The sequence below is a fragment of the Triticum aestivum genome, chromosome 6A (assembly GCF_018294505.1).
Source record: "Triticum aestivum cultivar Chinese Spring chromosome 6A, IWGSC CS RefSeq v2.1, whole genome shotgun sequence".
Classification (NCBI taxonomy): Eukaryota; Viridiplantae; Streptophyta; class Magnoliopsida; order Poales; family Poaceae; genus Triticum; species Triticum aestivum.
This window is the reverse complement of record NC_057809.1, coordinates 501,496,959-501,513,181: the sequence shown is the minus strand read 5'-3', so window position 1 is coordinate 501,513,181 and position 16,223 is coordinate 501,496,959. Positions and strand designations below refer to the sequence as shown.

General features: G+C 43.1%; 3 protein-coding genes across 5 annotated transcripts; 2 read left to right on the top strand and 1 right to left on the bottom strand.

Moving 5' to 3' along the window:
- Positions 1–240: 240 nt before the first annotated feature.
- LOC123128126 (probable pinoresinol-lariciresinol reductase 3) lies at positions 241–3,070 on the top strand. 2 transcript variants are annotated; one of them, XM_044548059.1, is made up of 5 exons: positions 241–537; positions 633–767; positions 1,633–1,870; positions 1,976–2,179; positions 2,692–3,070. In XM_044548059.1, the coding sequence occupies exons 1-5, from the start codon at positions 349–351 to the stop codon at positions 2,850–2,852; spliced, it is 927 nt and encodes a 308-aa protein (XP_044403994.1). In that variant the 5' UTR covers positions 241–348; the 3' UTR covers positions 2,853–3,070. The 2 variants fall into 2 exon arrangements, with proteins under 2 accessions (XP_044403994.1, XP_044403993.1); XM_044548058.1 differs by having other exon boundaries at positions 1,633–2,179.
- A 222-nt stretch (positions 3,071–3,292) lies between these two features.
- LOC123128124 (uncharacterized) lies at positions 3,293–12,663 on the top strand. 2 transcript variants are annotated; one of them, XM_044548056.1, is made up of 12 exons: positions 3,293–3,591; positions 4,868–6,097; positions 6,420–6,530; positions 6,618–6,650; positions 7,444–7,612; positions 7,697–7,878; positions 10,914–11,050; positions 11,168–11,263; positions 11,492–11,561; positions 11,665–11,739; positions 11,822–11,867; positions 11,948–12,663. In XM_044548056.1, exons 2-12 carry the CDS (start codon positions 4,892–4,894, stop codon positions 12,001–12,003), a joined length of 2,181 nt encoding a protein of 726 aa, XP_044403991.1. In that variant the 5' UTR covers positions 3,293–3,591; positions 4,868–4,891; the 3' UTR covers positions 12,004–12,663. The 2 variants fall into 2 exon arrangements, with proteins under 2 accessions (XP_044403991.1, XP_044403990.1); XM_044548055.1 differs by having other exon boundaries at positions 3,293–6,097.
- On the bottom strand, positions 8,412–10,600 carry LOC123128125 (uncharacterized). The gene is made up of 4 exons (XM_044548057.1): positions 10,123–10,600; positions 9,898–10,036; positions 9,647–9,780; positions 8,412–9,508 (listed from the first exon to the last, which is right to left on the bottom strand). The coding sequence occupies exons 1-4, from the start codon at positions 10,320–10,322 to the stop codon at positions 8,659–8,661; spliced, it is 1,323 nt and encodes a 440-aa protein (XP_044403992.1). The 5' UTR covers positions 10,323–10,600; the 3' UTR covers positions 8,412–8,658.
- Positions 12,664–16,223: the final 3,560 nt, after the last annotated feature.

Sequence of the window (16,223 nt, the reverse complement as noted above, 5' to 3'; positions counted from 1 at the left end):
ATGACAATATCTCTTTATTCGAAAAATAGTTTAGTAAACCTGATCAGGATCAGTCAAATTCCAACTCGAGCCGTTTCAAGCTGCCTGATTAAGGGCTAGTTATTTTACTGCCTTCTAGAATAAGCTAAAAATAAACTACCCTCTACCTTAACTGGTAGTCTTTTAAAAGAAAAAAAATTGATTAAACTTCAGAATAAACTGAGTAGGGTAAGCTTATTCTACCAGCCGAAAAAAGCCACCAAATGAACTGGCACTAAACAAGTCAGCCAATCAACGGCGCCTATTGATTCCAGGGCACATTTCCTTGTTTCTTCCCCATCCTTCGGCTCGGCTCGTCGATCGGCGGCGATGTCAGAGGAGGCGGCGAGGAGCAGGGTCCTGGTGGTCGGCGCCACCGGCCGCCTCGGGGGAAGCCTCGTGCGCGCGAGCCTCGCCGCCGGCCACCCCACCTTCGCGCTCATTCGCCCGCACCACTTCGCCCTCCCCGACTCCGCCCCCCTCAAGCCGCTCGCCGCGGCCGGCGCCACCATCCTCAAGGTAAACGCCCGCGATTCCAAGTGCTCACTGCCGCTACCTGTGCCGAAATCTCCATTCCGCCTGACCGACGTGCCAATTCCGTCCGTGTGGCTCAGGGGTCGCTGGACGATTACCCGAGCTTGCTGGAGGCCGTGCGGCAGGTGGACGTGGTCATCTGCGCGGTGCCCACGAAGCATGCGCTCGAGCAGAAGCCTCTGATTCGGGCTATAAAGGAAGCTGGGTGCGTGAAGGTGAGGTCTCCAGTTCAACTGCATCAGGCGTATGCATATCTAATCAGTGGGGTTTAATTAAAGAGTAGTTGGCACGTCGTTGTTCCGCACCAGTCATTAATGCAAAAACAATTTGGAAACCTACCGCTGTAGTATCAATTTGAAATCAATCCATCAGTGCAATTACTTAGCCAGCCAATTAATTACGCGTGCAATTAATTATGTCTGTTTAAATATAGTACTTACGCCAAATCAATTTGGAAACTGAGACATTAATGCAATTAATTAATTATTAGTCAGACAGTTATAGGCCTGCAGATAATTAGTAGTAGAGATTATTTCCAAAACAGCCCATAATCTACCGCTTCACATGCACCTAGAATAATTAGCCACCGACATTGTCACAACCCAGTCAATGCCACCGCGGCTGAGGACAATCGGCCACACGCCACCACTCTTCAAATATTGTTTAATCCTGTAGCAAAGCACGGGTATTTAGCTAGTCTAATTAGTGGGGTAGTGTTTTTCTTATGTGAATTGACAATCGCGTAGCGAATGTTCTATTTAGAATCAAATTGTTGGGAGTTGGTAGCACCCCGCATTAGCAGAAATGACATAGTAAATGTGAAATGGAGGGGAATGAAATAGGACAACATGCTCATTGGGCTAAACTTTATTACTTGGAAAAAAATCTGGAATAAAATCTCTGCACCACACAAAGAGACGCAACCAAAAAGGCGACAGGTATCTCCGTCCTAAACAAATGCAATTTTCAATATCTCCGTCCTTTAGCAATCTTAGATTTTATACATCGCAATTTTATTATTAAGAAGGAATTGCGGAGAAATGCAAAGCATTGCTTCTGATGTTGCAGTGAATCATGCAGAGATTTATTCCGGCGGAGTTTGGAGTTGATCACACAAAGGTGCAGATTTGTGACATGGACCATGGCTTCTATGAGAAGAAAGCTGAAATCCGCCGTTTAATAGAGAGCGAGGATATTCCTCACACGTACATCTATTGCAACTTCCTGATGCGCTATTTGCTTCCTTCGCTAGTGCAGCCGGGTCTAGATGCCCCTCCAAGAGATGAAGTTACGATATTTGGTGGAGGAGATACTAAAGGTCTGGTGATATTACTTCTCTCAAATCTGCTGTCTGATACCTGGAATGTAAAATGTTTCTTCCATGTTCTGTTTTTTTCCCTCAAGGAAGATTTTGTCTCTGCAGGTATCTTCGTTGAAGAGGGTGATGTGGCTAAATTTACAGTGTGTACCATAGAGGACCCCAGAACATTAAACATGACATTGTATTTGAGACCTCCGGGAAATATCTACTCACTGAATGAATTGGTTAGCCTCTGGGAGACAAAAATCAACAAATGCCTAAAGAAGATACATATAACTGAAGAGCAACTCCTTAAAAACATTCAGAGTAAGCTAACAGTACTCTTGGTGAAAGGTTTCCATGATATATTAGTAGAATTATTTCTGTTGCTTTTGTATGTCCGCTGCTGTCAGGGTTATTCCTTTCAAATACCAGGTTTAATCAAATCCAACTTTGAGAAAGGTTCTGATGCTCTTTTCTGGTACAGCTGTCTGTAAATGGAAGGATGTGGTTTCGTTCTTTCAGTTAGAAAAACATAAGCCGTGGTTACCCCTTGCAATCTAATACACCCTCTGTTTCTAAATATAAGACATTTTAGCAGTAACAGAGATAGTAGAAGTTTAGATGCTAATACTTTTTTTTTTATCTTTCGCCTTACTCTACAAGTTCCAGCACTGACCTCTCGTTTTTCTGAACCTTGGCATGAATAATTGCGAATACAGACTCACCGCGAATTATAACTCTGCTCCTATGTTTATAAGTAGTTTGTGAATAACACGTGAATGTTTTTCTATATTTATTTTTGTCATGTGTCTTATTCTCTCTTTTTTTATTTGCAGATGCACCGTTTCCTCTGAAAATGGATTTGATATTTATATATTCAGCTTTTGTTAAGGGTGATCACACGTATTTTGAAATTGACTCGAGAAGTGAAGGAACTCAACTGTATCCTGATGTAAAGTATACCACAGTTAGCGAGTACTTGGATACACTAGTTTAGAATGTTGGTGATCTGTATGTTGGTCATAAGTACCAACCTTTTGTTTCAATTGACATTTTGAATGATGATGGGAGTGATGAATGTGTTCCAAGTTCTTGTGCTCACATTTTAATGTGTTCCGGTCCCTTTTCTGTTCTCTGAAAGAAGTGGGGAGTGATGAATGTGCATCGAGTTCTGTGTGCTCAATAAATATATGAAGCTGTCAGATGTTCTTATTATTTTCCTGTCCGGTCTGTTAATTAACTGTCTCTTAGCTTTTTCTATCCTGTTCATTCCAGCTAATCTTGTGAAGCACCACCATTAGTTTTTGGCATGTGGCCATGTTTGTTCTAGAATCCTACGGATTATTTATAAGTATTTCACATTATGTATTTAGTAATATAGTTAGTTCAGCAGCACAATGTGAGCAAAGAATCATGACAATAGTCTATAGTGGTTGGGTCCTACATATTCTGGATCCAGTTAGGTATATGTTTGGTGTTCATAGGAATACATGATTGTTTCTCGTATAAGCAGCCTAGGGAATGGGGCAGAGTGTCTGTTTCCTCTCTTGTGCTTTGGTTTCTTCTCTCCTAGGTGGAGTGGAAGAAAAGGACAAGAATTTCCAACACAGCAAGGAAAAGCTGTGTTTCTTGTCTTTCTCCTCTGATCTGTCTCTATAACTCCTGCTGTTGTCCTCCCTTTGGGCCTTAAACTGTGTATATGTTGAAAGAAAGTCATATCGCCCTTGGTCCTTCAGGTAACAACTTCCCTGATTCATCTTCGATTCATTTGAGTCAATTTGCACTATACATTTTGTTTATTTGAAAATTGCAACTTCTTAAAGAACAAGATAACATGAGGTTAGTGCAGAAGGTATCAACCAGATATTTCATTTGAGATACCTGAGTTCTGATACTTCAATCAGATGGCATGAACAGATGGACTTAAGATGTGCTAATCCAATCCATCAATGATCTTACTTATGCATATACATTACCATGTATGGCATGAATTTTTGGTGATAATATAGTTGCATCCGTAGCCTGACAGTGCCAACCTAAACCTTCTTGTGTTAGCCTACTTTCAACTGTTGGCAGTACACTTCGTTGCTACCCTGGTCAATACCATATTTCAAATCCCGCCAACTGTGTTCCAAGGAGTTGATGTGTCTGGAAAGGTTTCTCCAGGGCAGTACTTTTCATATGTCAGCTGCGACCTGAACTTGCTGATCTAGTTTTAGTTTGGCTTTGTTGCACCGGATGCTTGAATTGTTCTCTTATCACAAGATAGTGAACTGGCTACGGGGTCGTATGGAAAAGTATTTTCCATATCTAGGAGCCAGGGTTTTCAGCTTGTTCACATAAAGGCCATGATGACTTACCCTTTTTTTTAAATAGTTTTCTATCCAGATATTCACTAGAATATATAATTTCTTTGATGTGTCATATGAAAAAAGTGAACTATTGCAATTTAGTACTGCCATATATGAAGAATTCCATGATAGAGCAACGGGAGAGTAAAACCTGCGGACACCAAACTAATACTGCTAAAGTTGACTAGTCTCTTGAGTCTGAATTAACATAACAGTGGGTCCATGTTACTATGTTAGCGGAGTTTACATTTTGTGCCACACAGTAAGTTTTTGTTTTACTCATCATTCTAATGTTTTTGTCTTCTACTCCCTCCGTTCCAAATTACTCGTTGCAGAAATGGATGTATCTAGAACTAAAATACATCTAGATACATCCATACTTGCGACAAGTAATTCGGAACGGAGGGAGTACAAGTTATGCTGGATTGCTGTCAAGCTAAATTATTTAGCAGAGTGCCTTATCACCATTGTAGTTGCATATTTGCATTGTGAACTAATTGCTGCTATGGTATTATCATGCAGTAGAAGACAGGCCAAAAGTTACTTTGGATTTGTTTGAAGTTCAAGCTAGGCCATCATTAATCTTGGTCATTAGCAATTTAAGAAAGGGTCTAGTAATTTTTTGTTGATCTCACAGTAATGCAATTTTTCTGATCCGCAGGAACTTAAGATTGTGTGATCAAGTATGCTAGCTGCAGATAGCAATACAGGGCACAATAGGCAATCAACACGCCCCAAAAGTGGCTATGAACCTTCGGATACAGAAACTGAGTGGCATGATAGCCCTTGGAATGATGCAATATTGAAATCACAGCGGACTCGGTTGCCTAAAGATCCTGCTAGGGACCCCCAAGTTGGTGCTAGAAGGCAAAACACATCTCCGAACCGTGTAAGAGATTATCCTGACAAGAAAACTTCAAGCTTGAGGAATAATCGTACTCCTCCCAGGGTCACCGAACAGAGGCGCCATACTTCCCCATATGCTGGTGGAAACAATGAATCACGCAAGAAGAGCAGCCGGACACCTCCCAGATTTCGGCCTTCTATGGAAAAATTTAGTCGATCATCGATCAAGGAGAGGATATCCCGTAGCCGGTCAATTTCTACACCGAAACTACGACCTCATGAGAAGGAGCATCCTTCTAGAGTTCCTGCATTCCGTGGCACTCCTGTCTCAACACAGGTAGAAAGAGACTCAATTGATGTTATGAAAGGTGGTTCACATGCAGAAAATTGTTCCCCAGAGATCAATGAGTTGGGTGCAAACAGCAAGGGGCCTAGTTCCAAACATAATGAGTATACATGTACAAGCACAGAGTCTGCAGGTGACATCTTCTTCTCCCGTGACTGTAGGGCCCCGCTTGCGAAAACATTAGTAAAGAATAACAGTATTGACAAATCCTTCACCTCTGATTCAAACGTCGATGATGCTGATGTTACTCAAGCAAATAGCAATAATTTGGGCCAGACATCACAGTTTGTTTCAGTTAGGACTGGTTTTTCACGAACTACAAACACCAGCCATGCTAATGGTCGGCACTCACAAGTTAGCAGTGGCACCACTTTGAGTAGGCGGTTAAACAGTGATCGGTTTAGTGGGGATAGTGGAAAGTTCAGTGATTTCACTGAGAAACTAGTTGGAGGCGTCATGAAATTCACCTCTAGCAGGCAGAAGACCCAAAATGATGCTTGGTTTCCATGTGCGATTGGAAAGTCGTGCCGTAAACCAGAACCAGCGAGCCACAAAAAAAATGATGATTCTGAATCAACTTTTATTCGGAAGGCACTTGTTGTGGAGAAGATTAGACTTTTCTGGGCTGATAAATATCGTCCACGGACTTTGAGTGGATTTACTTGTCACAGGGAGCAAGTTCAACAGCTTAAACAATTGGTAACAACTTCAAACTCTTTCCTAACTACACAAGTTTTAAAACATAAATTTCTAATTCTCGCTGTAACTCTGTCATTAAACAAGAACTGTCTTGGTTAACTTCTCAACCGGAGTATTTACGTTATGGTTCAAAAAAATTCAGCCGAAAGACCCCAGTTAATCTTAATTCATTCTACTGTCCAGTTAAATTAAATCCAAAAATAGCTAATCTGTACAAATTTGCTTGGCAATTGCATGGGCACGCTAAAATCTGCAGATAATTGTTCCAGTAGCTCAATGTTAGCTATCTAGGTTTCTAAATGCCAGTTCCCTTTCCTGACAGGTTTCCCCTGAGTTTTGTCCTCATATCATTCTCAAAGGGCCTCCAGGATCAGGAAAGAGATCATTATGCAGAGCAGTACTCACTGAGATCTTTGGTGATTCCTCTCTGAATGTACAACTTTAAACACTGAATATGGTAAGCCATGTTAATAAATTACACATTATAGACCGCATTAAGTATTTGTTGTTGCTTTTCCAGGTATCTCACTATTTGAAGAGTTGCAATGCCCAGGTTAGTTCTGTCACAGACGAGTAGAATTTATATACTTGTTTTATGCACTTAAGGGCATTTGGACATCCCACAGCTTGAATTCATTTTGATGCCGATGCAACATTCCTGCCAATTGCAATCATTGTTCTCAGTAGTTTGCACAAAGTAATCATGGCTTTGTGGTTTGAAGACAATGTAAAAGGTTACTTGTATCATTGAAGGAAGACGAAATTGCTTTACTTAGTTTCATGCGGTCTTGCTTGCTCCCTCATCATTTTAGCTAAAGGATAGAGAAACAATTTACAAGGACCACTGCAAGTATTGAGCCATCATATTACTTCTCAAATGAACTTTGTAAAATGTTACCAACTATATATGTAGTTTCGTGTCAAAATGCATCTGTAAGTCCATAGAGGACTAGTTTGTGGTTCATGTCTTGTGTTGTTCAGCATTTTAAAAGAAATTAGGTAATTTCTGTAATGTTGATGTTTGCAGTCTCTTTTCTAACTCATCTCCATGCCAGGTTAGCATATTTGTTTTCTCTGAGAGAACTGAAATTTCAACCATCATTTCATCCCAACAACTTTTGGTGTGGAATAAAAACATAAATTCTTCATTGCTCGACAGTCAACATTTAAACATGTGCATACTGCTTAGTGCTTACCATGTGGCACTACCATCTAATTATTCTACACATCGATGTATCCCTCACTTGGCAAGAAATCCATAATATTATGTATATTAAAAGAACACCACATGAGGTAATTATGTTATAGGAATCTTAAGTGAGGATGGGTTACCCTGATTTTGGCAGGGACCTGCATCTGCGCCCATTTTTGTCCCATTATCATCAAGTGATCACCACGTTGAACTCAATATGAGGACTCAATCCAAGCATGCTAGATATGCTTTGACAGCTCTGGCAAATGAAATGTCAAATAAGCATAAAATTACTGAGATAGCTGCAACCAAGAACTTCAAAGGTATACTTACATCATCTGCAGTGCTGTTTTCTGTAATCTCATTTCTTTTGAAATCTTCCTAACACGCTTATTTGTTGATTCCAGTTATTGTTCTCTATGATGTTGACAAAGTTAGTGAGAACAATCAGCGGTTGATAAAATGGATAATTGATTCCTCCTCTGATGCATGCAAAATAATAATGACTTGCCAAGATGGGCCCAATCTTCTTGATTCTATTACAAGCCGTTGCAAGCTTATTAGCATTAGTGTGCCAAATACACGTGAGGTGAGTTTTCTCGATTTTTTGTTGTCCTTTCACTCAAGGGATTGGGTGTGTACGCAGATTGCAGAACAAGTGCATGTGATTTTACATAATTTCAGTGATTACAAAATATATTAACTTCTTACCTAGTAGCTAAGTCCCCAATTTAAAAACACAGAAATGAGATTGAACACTAACACAGCAGTTTGTTCCGAGAACCATTAAAGTCCAATTTGGAAGATAGGGAAAACCATTTCAATAAAAAAGATTGATGACTGCTGGGTCCCATATGTCATAGCAAAATGGGTCACTGCTGGAGTTGATGACTTTTTTCTCTATTAAGAGGTTATTGCCAGTCTGCTAGAGATGCTCTAAAGTGCCTCCAATAGCCACTCTTGTAAGACTGGGCAAACTACCATCCTTGTTGGCACTTCAAACGGCCCACAGAAAGCATAATTTGATGTCAAAAGAATTACAGCCCAGTCTCAGTCTCATAACCTCAACTCAGTTAAAGAAAAATAATGATTGCATTGCAATCCAACCAAGATAATGAGCAGTTAAAACTTAAACGATGACATATTTCAATAGATATTAGTAGAACCCCAATACATTATTTCTGATGAAACGACAAGAATACTTTTTTTTGTGTGAACAATTCTGTCTCAAGAAAAGAGTACTGCGAGTCTCAACACTCAGTCTTGTACAATTCCGTCTATTGTATACACCTGTCTCATCTCTGGGCTGTTATTCTATGATAACATTTTACTACAACAAGATTTGGTACTGGATCAGTCCAGCAAAGCATTACAACTCAATGACAATAGGGGAATTTGTCAGATCAATAATCTTGGGGCAAATGCTGGCCACTTTGCTGCAATCTCTAGCATACCGGGCGACTGGTGTAACCAAGTCTACCACATCAATTTCATGGAAGAAAAGATTACCATCGTCTGAACCTGCCTTCAACACTGGAGATGCTTCCCCTGTCACACAGTTTACTGATCTTCCGGCAACATCATCGCTGCACGAGCTCGAGGAACATCGAGGTGGTGTTCTAGACACGTGCAATTCCGATGTCTCGTGAATTCCGCCCCATTCCATGTAACTGAAGTCATCAGTGGGATAATATTCAACATCAGAGTCAGCAATTCTGGTTTCTTCTTCCACTGGTTGGGCCCCAGAGGATTCTGAAATTCTTGATCCACAGACCTCACTCTGTTCCATCGGAGCAAAAAACTCATCAGTGTCTGATTCACCGAAGTCATCAATGGTATATTCAACATCACAGTCAGCACTTCTGGTTTCTTCTTCCTCTGGCCGGGCTGCAGAGGATTCTGAAATTGTTGATGCAAAGACCTCACTCCGATCCATTGGAGCAAAAAACTCATCAGTGTCTGATTCACCGCCTACAATTCCGGTTCCCAAATCCATTGTCTGCAAACCATGATCAGAAGTGTCACCGCCAACAGCCGCATCTCGTTCTTCTTCATCCTCTCTAGGCTCCATAATATCATCCTCGGACGAAAGGCCCTCGACGTAGCACGGGAGATCCTCCATCGGGCTAACGACAGTCTTCATGTGGCAGGGGAGGGGCGGGCAGCCTGCGGTGAACTTGGTATTCTTGGTGGAGAAGAAGTTCACCGTGAGATTCAAGCTGGCAACACACACACACAGGCATCAGAACAGCCGTTCACATCAGTATACTGTTACTAGTCAACTCTGGCCGGCCCCAAGAAAAGAAGAATCCATGGATGGAGCAGCTAGAGATAGGAGAAAGAGAGAGGGGCCTTACTTCTCCCATGAAGGGAGGTTGAGCATGGTGTAGGCGAGCTTGACCTTGTTGCCGATGCCGCCGAGCGACTTGAATTCGGCGGCGGCCTTGCGAACGGCCAGCGACTCGGTAGGGTGCTGCCACGCCCACTCGAACTGCAGGCCAAGAAACGGAGGCGGCCACGTTTAGTAAGAAAAAAAAACCGAGGAGCCACCGTAACCCACCATCCAACGAAGCGAATCTTTCAAGGGGAAGAAGGGTTGGTTAATTACCTGGAGGGCGGCGACGTTGGTGGGGAAGCCGTAGATGCAGAGCATCATCTCCCAGGGGCGGCCGCGCTTGGTCCGCCAGGCGCCGCATCGGAGCTCGCCGTTGTGCTGCCGGATCCGCCGCCGCGGGTTCACCGTGAACCTGCCACACGACCGTCAATCAATCAGGTGCAAGAAGCAAAGATGAGATTTTTGATTGATGCGAGACGAGGCGGGGGGTGGGGGTACCCGATGTAGGTGCGGCTCTTGCTGCGCGGGCAGAGCGACCGGAGGAGGTAGCAGCAGAAGAAGCCACCCCCGCCGCCGGCGGCTTTCTCAGGTCCATCTTTGGTTTCCTCGTGTCCGTCGCCCGCCACGGCTGCCGCCTTCGCCGCAGCACGCGGCCTCCTCTTGCCCTTGGCCGCCGTTCCCCTTCTTGCCCTGCCCATCCCTCTCTCTCTCTCTCTCTCTCTCTCTCTCTCTCTCAGAGCAGCCTGATGCGGATTTGGGCGAATTGGATGGGGGATTGCTCCGAGATGAAGGCCGCCTTTCCGATCCCGAGTGATGGATTAGAAGGCAACGGCTATTTTTCAACCGATGGATTTACACCCTTTTTTCTGAGGAGAGAAACCTCACTTGACCCAGTCGTCAGACGCGTAGCGCTCGGCTGGCTGTCTAATCCTCTTTGTGGGCTGGACCCCTTCCTGGGCTTCGTCCCGGGCCTCCGTCATGGGCCTGGAGCCTCGACTGCGAGAAGATGGGCAGACGGCCGCCAGAAACCCTAGCGCGGAGGGCACGCGACGGGCGTGCTGTGCCAGTGTGCCCTGCCTCTGTGGGGTTTGGTGGAAGCAACACATGAAAACAAATCGACTTCTGTTAATGGGACCTACCTGGCAGCTACACAGCTGGCGGGCGGAGGGGCTCTGAGAGTGCCCTGTATCCACCGGGATTGAGGTTCCGTTTTATCTGGATGAAATGAAACACGGTTGACTCACAAATATGCTTGCAGTAGCTGACTTGCAAATTGAAAAAAAAAACAGGTTGTGGAGGTTCTCACTCACATATCAAAAAGGGAGAGTTTCGATCTCCCCGCAAGTTTGGCTTACACCATTGCGACTCGATCCGCGCACAACATGAGGGAGGCGATATTGGCTCTGGAGGCATGCAGAGCTAACAGGTATGCTTTGTAGTATTCGTTGTCCCTTCTCAAGTCTTCTTATTTCCTTCGGTTTTGTATTATGATGATGATCCTAGCATGTGCTCTTCACTTCCATTTTTCCCTTTGATCTATCAGCTACCCCTTCGTGGATGGACAAGCTATACCGCTAGGATGGGATGGTGTTCTTGAGGAACTCGCAGCAGAAATTTTAGAAGATCCTTCTCCCAAAAGGTCTGCTGGAGTAAAACAAAATTTAGCCATGAATGTTTTCATTGTCCTTCTCCTTGGTTGTGAACATGTTATCATTATGCTTCAAGTACCACCAATATTTCACTTTATGAATTGCCGCAGCTTTGATCAGTCACCATTGGTTGATTTATTTTACTAACACAGGAAAATTTTATTGAGCTGTGCGATTACATTCAGACTGATTTGCTAACGCGTCAACGTATTACGCAGGTTATTTTTGGTACGAGGCAAGCTCCAAAAACTTTTGGTTGAATCCGTGCCTCCTAAACTTGTTCTCCAGGTACGAGTTATTCAGATTTAACCTCAAGGATGCTACTACTATATAACTCCACAGACACAATCGCATGATTAAACATCATTCTTGATTATTATTTTGCCTGCAGAAACTCGTAGAGCTGTTCCTGAAGGGAATACATGCTAACATAAAGAGGGATGTTTATTACTGGCACGCCTACTACGTAAGTTTCCTCGGCATATTTCTGTTTAAATGCACTTCCCAGGGGAGCTATGATAGCCATGCACGAAAATGCTGAATTTCAGGATAAGAGGTTGCCGGCTGGTGCCAGTGCACTGCTGAAACTGGAAGGTAATTTGGCACTCATGTTATCATGTAAACTAAAAACAGCCTGAAACCATGAAAGTTAATTGTTGGCTTTGCTTGTGCAGAATTTATCGCCAAGTTCATGAGCATCCACCGGAAGAGCTTGGCAGCCGATTCATGAAGACTTCACTAGATCAGCCGAGAAAATTTGGCATGCCCGCACGCAGTTCAGCTGAACCCTGCAGCCAATATGTATTTGGTTCACCGGTCATGGAGCCTGCCGGCGTTCATAGTAGTAGTATTTTGGAGTGGGGAAACGAGATGAAACGAAACGGGGACTGAAACCAGTCCGTTGTGCAGTAAGCCTATGCTATGTACAGTACATGTGTTTTTGTGCATTTGGTCAGTGTCTGTACTCGACGAGTCTATTATGCATTTTCACATCGGCGGATTTGGAATGTGAAGGAATAGGTCTTCACAGGTGTTTGAAGTTTGAGTATATGTGGAGTCGTTTGCTATAGCATCTTCAAGGGCAATGGTCGAATTTGACGTCACATATGTCTGTGGACATGGCAATGGTCAAATTTGGCACTCTGTATGTTCGTGGACAGCAGGTGTCGAGCCTCATTTCTATTCGTCTAATCGTGTAGTTGCACACTGTCTTTTAAACACCGAAGATTGTTGAAGCACATTAATGTCGACCTTGCTATATCAAAAAAAGAGTAACACAAGTCTTTGATGTAACTGCTTCAGCTATGTTGATAGCAGATAGCTCTTTGGTGTGACCTTGGTATTGCCCTGACAAACCTACCAGATAATTCTTCTATTGTCAATGCATGCAGTCGGCACAACCAAGTATAATGTGAAAGCCTCTTGCTATTCTAATTGCCAAAAGTTTGTATGTGTTTTTGACATTTCGTTCTGTCCAGTACTCCGGTCCAAACACCTTCCTCATGGTAATGACAAATCTTATCATTGTGTCAATGCATGCGCTCTCTTGCATTCCAAACATACATTTATATATAAGGAAAGAATGACGGTGCTCCGGTGCAATCCTTCATCAGTGTGAACTGTCATAATCCTTAACAAACCTTCATTATGCGCAAGAACAAATGCTTGCGCATTTGGTAGCGACGTCAAAAGAAGCCCTCATGATATATCAGGGGCTTTGAAGTAGTAGTTGTAGAGATCACATAATCCTTTGTCCTATTCCTAGTAACAATTATCCTGCCAGACTGAAAGTGGAACTATCTCTGGGTGGTTTTGGTAATTCCTAACAACATATAGCTCATTGAGCTAATGCTATTTCAAGATAAACATTTCAGGAAAGCTCAATGATTGGCATGGCATGGATGAGAAATGTGGACCCCTCAAAATGCTAAGGACAAAGGATTGGCTCAAGCTCAAAGCTCAGGACTCTATATTTTTTATTTTAAGTGATCCAAGACCACATTGAGTCCATAGAAAAAGCCAATACTATCAAGAGGGGGTGAGGTGTTGCTTAATGAGTTTCTTGCTCAAAGTGCTTAGTGATATGCTTCAAAAATCCTCAACTACTTTCTCACATCCACATATGTCCCAAACTAAAAGTCAAACTCGGCCCCACCGAAACTGTCTATCCGGAGCCACCGAGTTCAGTTGACATAGCCACTGCCAGAATCCCTAATCTTTTCGGTCTTACCGATAGGGATCTCGGTATCACCGAGATGGGATTGTAATCTCTTTGTTTCCCTTCGTAACGTTTTGGTCAAACCGAGATGAGCGATCGGTCCCACCGAGATTGCAATGCAAACTCTCTGTTTCCCTTTCGTAACGTTTCGGTACAATCGAGATGAGCGAATCGGTCCCACCAAGTTTGCCTGACCAACTCTCTGTTTGTCTATTACCAAAATCGGTCCCACCGAGTTTGTGTAATCGGTCTCATCGAGATTACGTTATGCCCTAACCCTAACAAAATCGGTCTCACCGAGTTGACATGTCGGTCCCGCCGAAAACCCTAACGGCCACAATATGAACTAAATCGGTCTGACCGAGTTGTATGTTTCGGTCTCACCGAGTTTGGTGATTTGTGTGTAACGTTTAGATTTTGTGTGGAGGCTATATATACCCCTCCACCCACTCTTCATTAGAGAGATAGCCATCAGAACATGCCTACACTTCCAACATACATTTTCTGAGAGAGAACCACCTACACTTGTGTTGAGGTCAAGATATTCCATTCCAACCACATAAATCTTGATCTCTAGCCTTCCCCAAGTTGCTTTCCACTCAAATCATTTTTCTACCAAATCCAATCCTATGAGAGAGAGCTGAGTGTGGAGAGACTATCATTTGAAGCACAAGAGCAAGGAGTTCATCACCAACACACCATTCGTTACCTCTTGGAGAGTGGTGTCTCCTAGATTGGTTAGGTATCACTTGGGAGCCTCTGTCAAGATTGTGGAGTTGAACCAAGGAGTTTGTACGTGCAATGAGATCACCTACTTCGTGAAGATCTACCCTAGTGAGCAAGTCCTTCGTGGGCGACAGCCATGGTGGGATAGACAAGGTTGCTTCTTCGTGGACCCTTCGCGGGTGGAGCCCTCCATGGACTCGCGCAACCGTTACCCTTCGTGGGTTGAAGTCTCCATCAACGTGGATGTACGATAGCACCACCTATCGGAACCACGCCAAAAATCTCCGTGTCTACATTGTGTTTGCTCCCTCCAAACTCCTCCCTTTACCTTCATATGCAATTGTTTTACTTTCCGCTGCTATACTCTTAGAATTGCATGTGTAGGTTGACTGCTTGACTTGTGCTAAGTTGCTAAAATCTGCCAAGAATTAAAATTGAGAAAAGGCTAGATTTTTATTTGGTCAAGTAGTCTAATCACCCCCCCTCTAGACATACTTTCGATCCTACAAGTGGTATCGGAGCTTTAGTCTCCATTTGCTTTGATTTACATAGCTTTTGGTGGTCATAGCCTTGGTTTCACAACCTAGGAGAGTATGGCGTCTAGCGAGGGAAATTACCACCGTAGAGGTCCTTACTTTGATGGTACTAATTTTGCTAGTTGGAAGCATAAGATGAAAATGCATATTCTTGGACATAACCCCGCCGTTTGGGCTATTGTGTGCATTGACTTGCAAGGTGAATTTTTTTATGGGAGAGAACCGGACCGTGAAGCTACCGCGAAAAAGTTAAAGATGCTGCAATACAATGCTCAAGCTTGTGATATTTTCTTCAACGGATTATGCCCCGAAAAATTCAACAGAATCAGCCGTCTTGAGAATGCAAAGGAAATTTGGGATACTTTGATTGATATTGTAGCGACCCGACCCGAATAGATCAAGTCTCTATGCTTAAGTGTCATCCCTAGATCGGTATGCTGACACACACAGTACTCGAGGATTTATAACAGAGGTAAATCACATGTATAAAATAACGTAAATACTATTACCTCGATCCAAATAGCGGAAGTAACAAGGTTGTGGATTCCCATCAACACCAACGACAAAGTTGAGTGTAGAAATCATAACCCTAACGTATCACTTACTCGTCGTAAGATAATCCTGCAACATGAGACGTTGCAGCCACAAAGGGTCAGTACATTGAATGTACTGGCAAATTCACACTATAGAGCAATGATGAATAATGGCTATCACTACATGCATATATGGCTGGTGGAAAAGCTCTAGGGTTATAAGGTTTTTGTGAAAAGCCAATTTTTCCCTACTGCAAAGGAATAAATTTTATTTAACTATCATGGTGGTTGTTAAACATTGAGAATGGTTGACAGCATTCTCAATCCCAATTAAGCATCATCATTAAAACCCAACAATATTCATTTAAAATAACGTGATGAGATTCACATGATAATCCAGGTACTAGATACTCAAGACGTCCATAATCGGGGACACGGCTAATCATGATTAGTTTATACACTCTATAGAGGTTGCGCACTTTTCCCCACAAGACTCGATCGCCTCCGTTGGATTTCTCGCACTACATGGTGTTTGAGAAACGGATGACCGAGACATAGTCTTTCAGAAGCGCTAGCACCTTACGATCGGGTAGACCGTACCACCTACATCCCCTACATCTGCTAGTCTACCACTGTAAGAGTTCGCACGACTTAGTCAACTATGCTAGAGCCCATAGTATCTTGTGGCTGCACATGGAAGTTTCTAGTATGAATAATCTCATGATCCCTTTGAGCCTGGGTGGCGGTCCAAAAAAACAGACAATCCTGGTCTACCCAGGTGCCTAGACAGGCAATGCTGAAATACCCAGGTGCCTCAATCCACCCAGATGTGTGTTTAAGTTGCCACCTTAAGTAAACCATTAATTAACAATCTCACATCTGTCATGAATACTCTCAAAACTCAATCCACGTCTACGAGCATAGCATGGCAATCTAA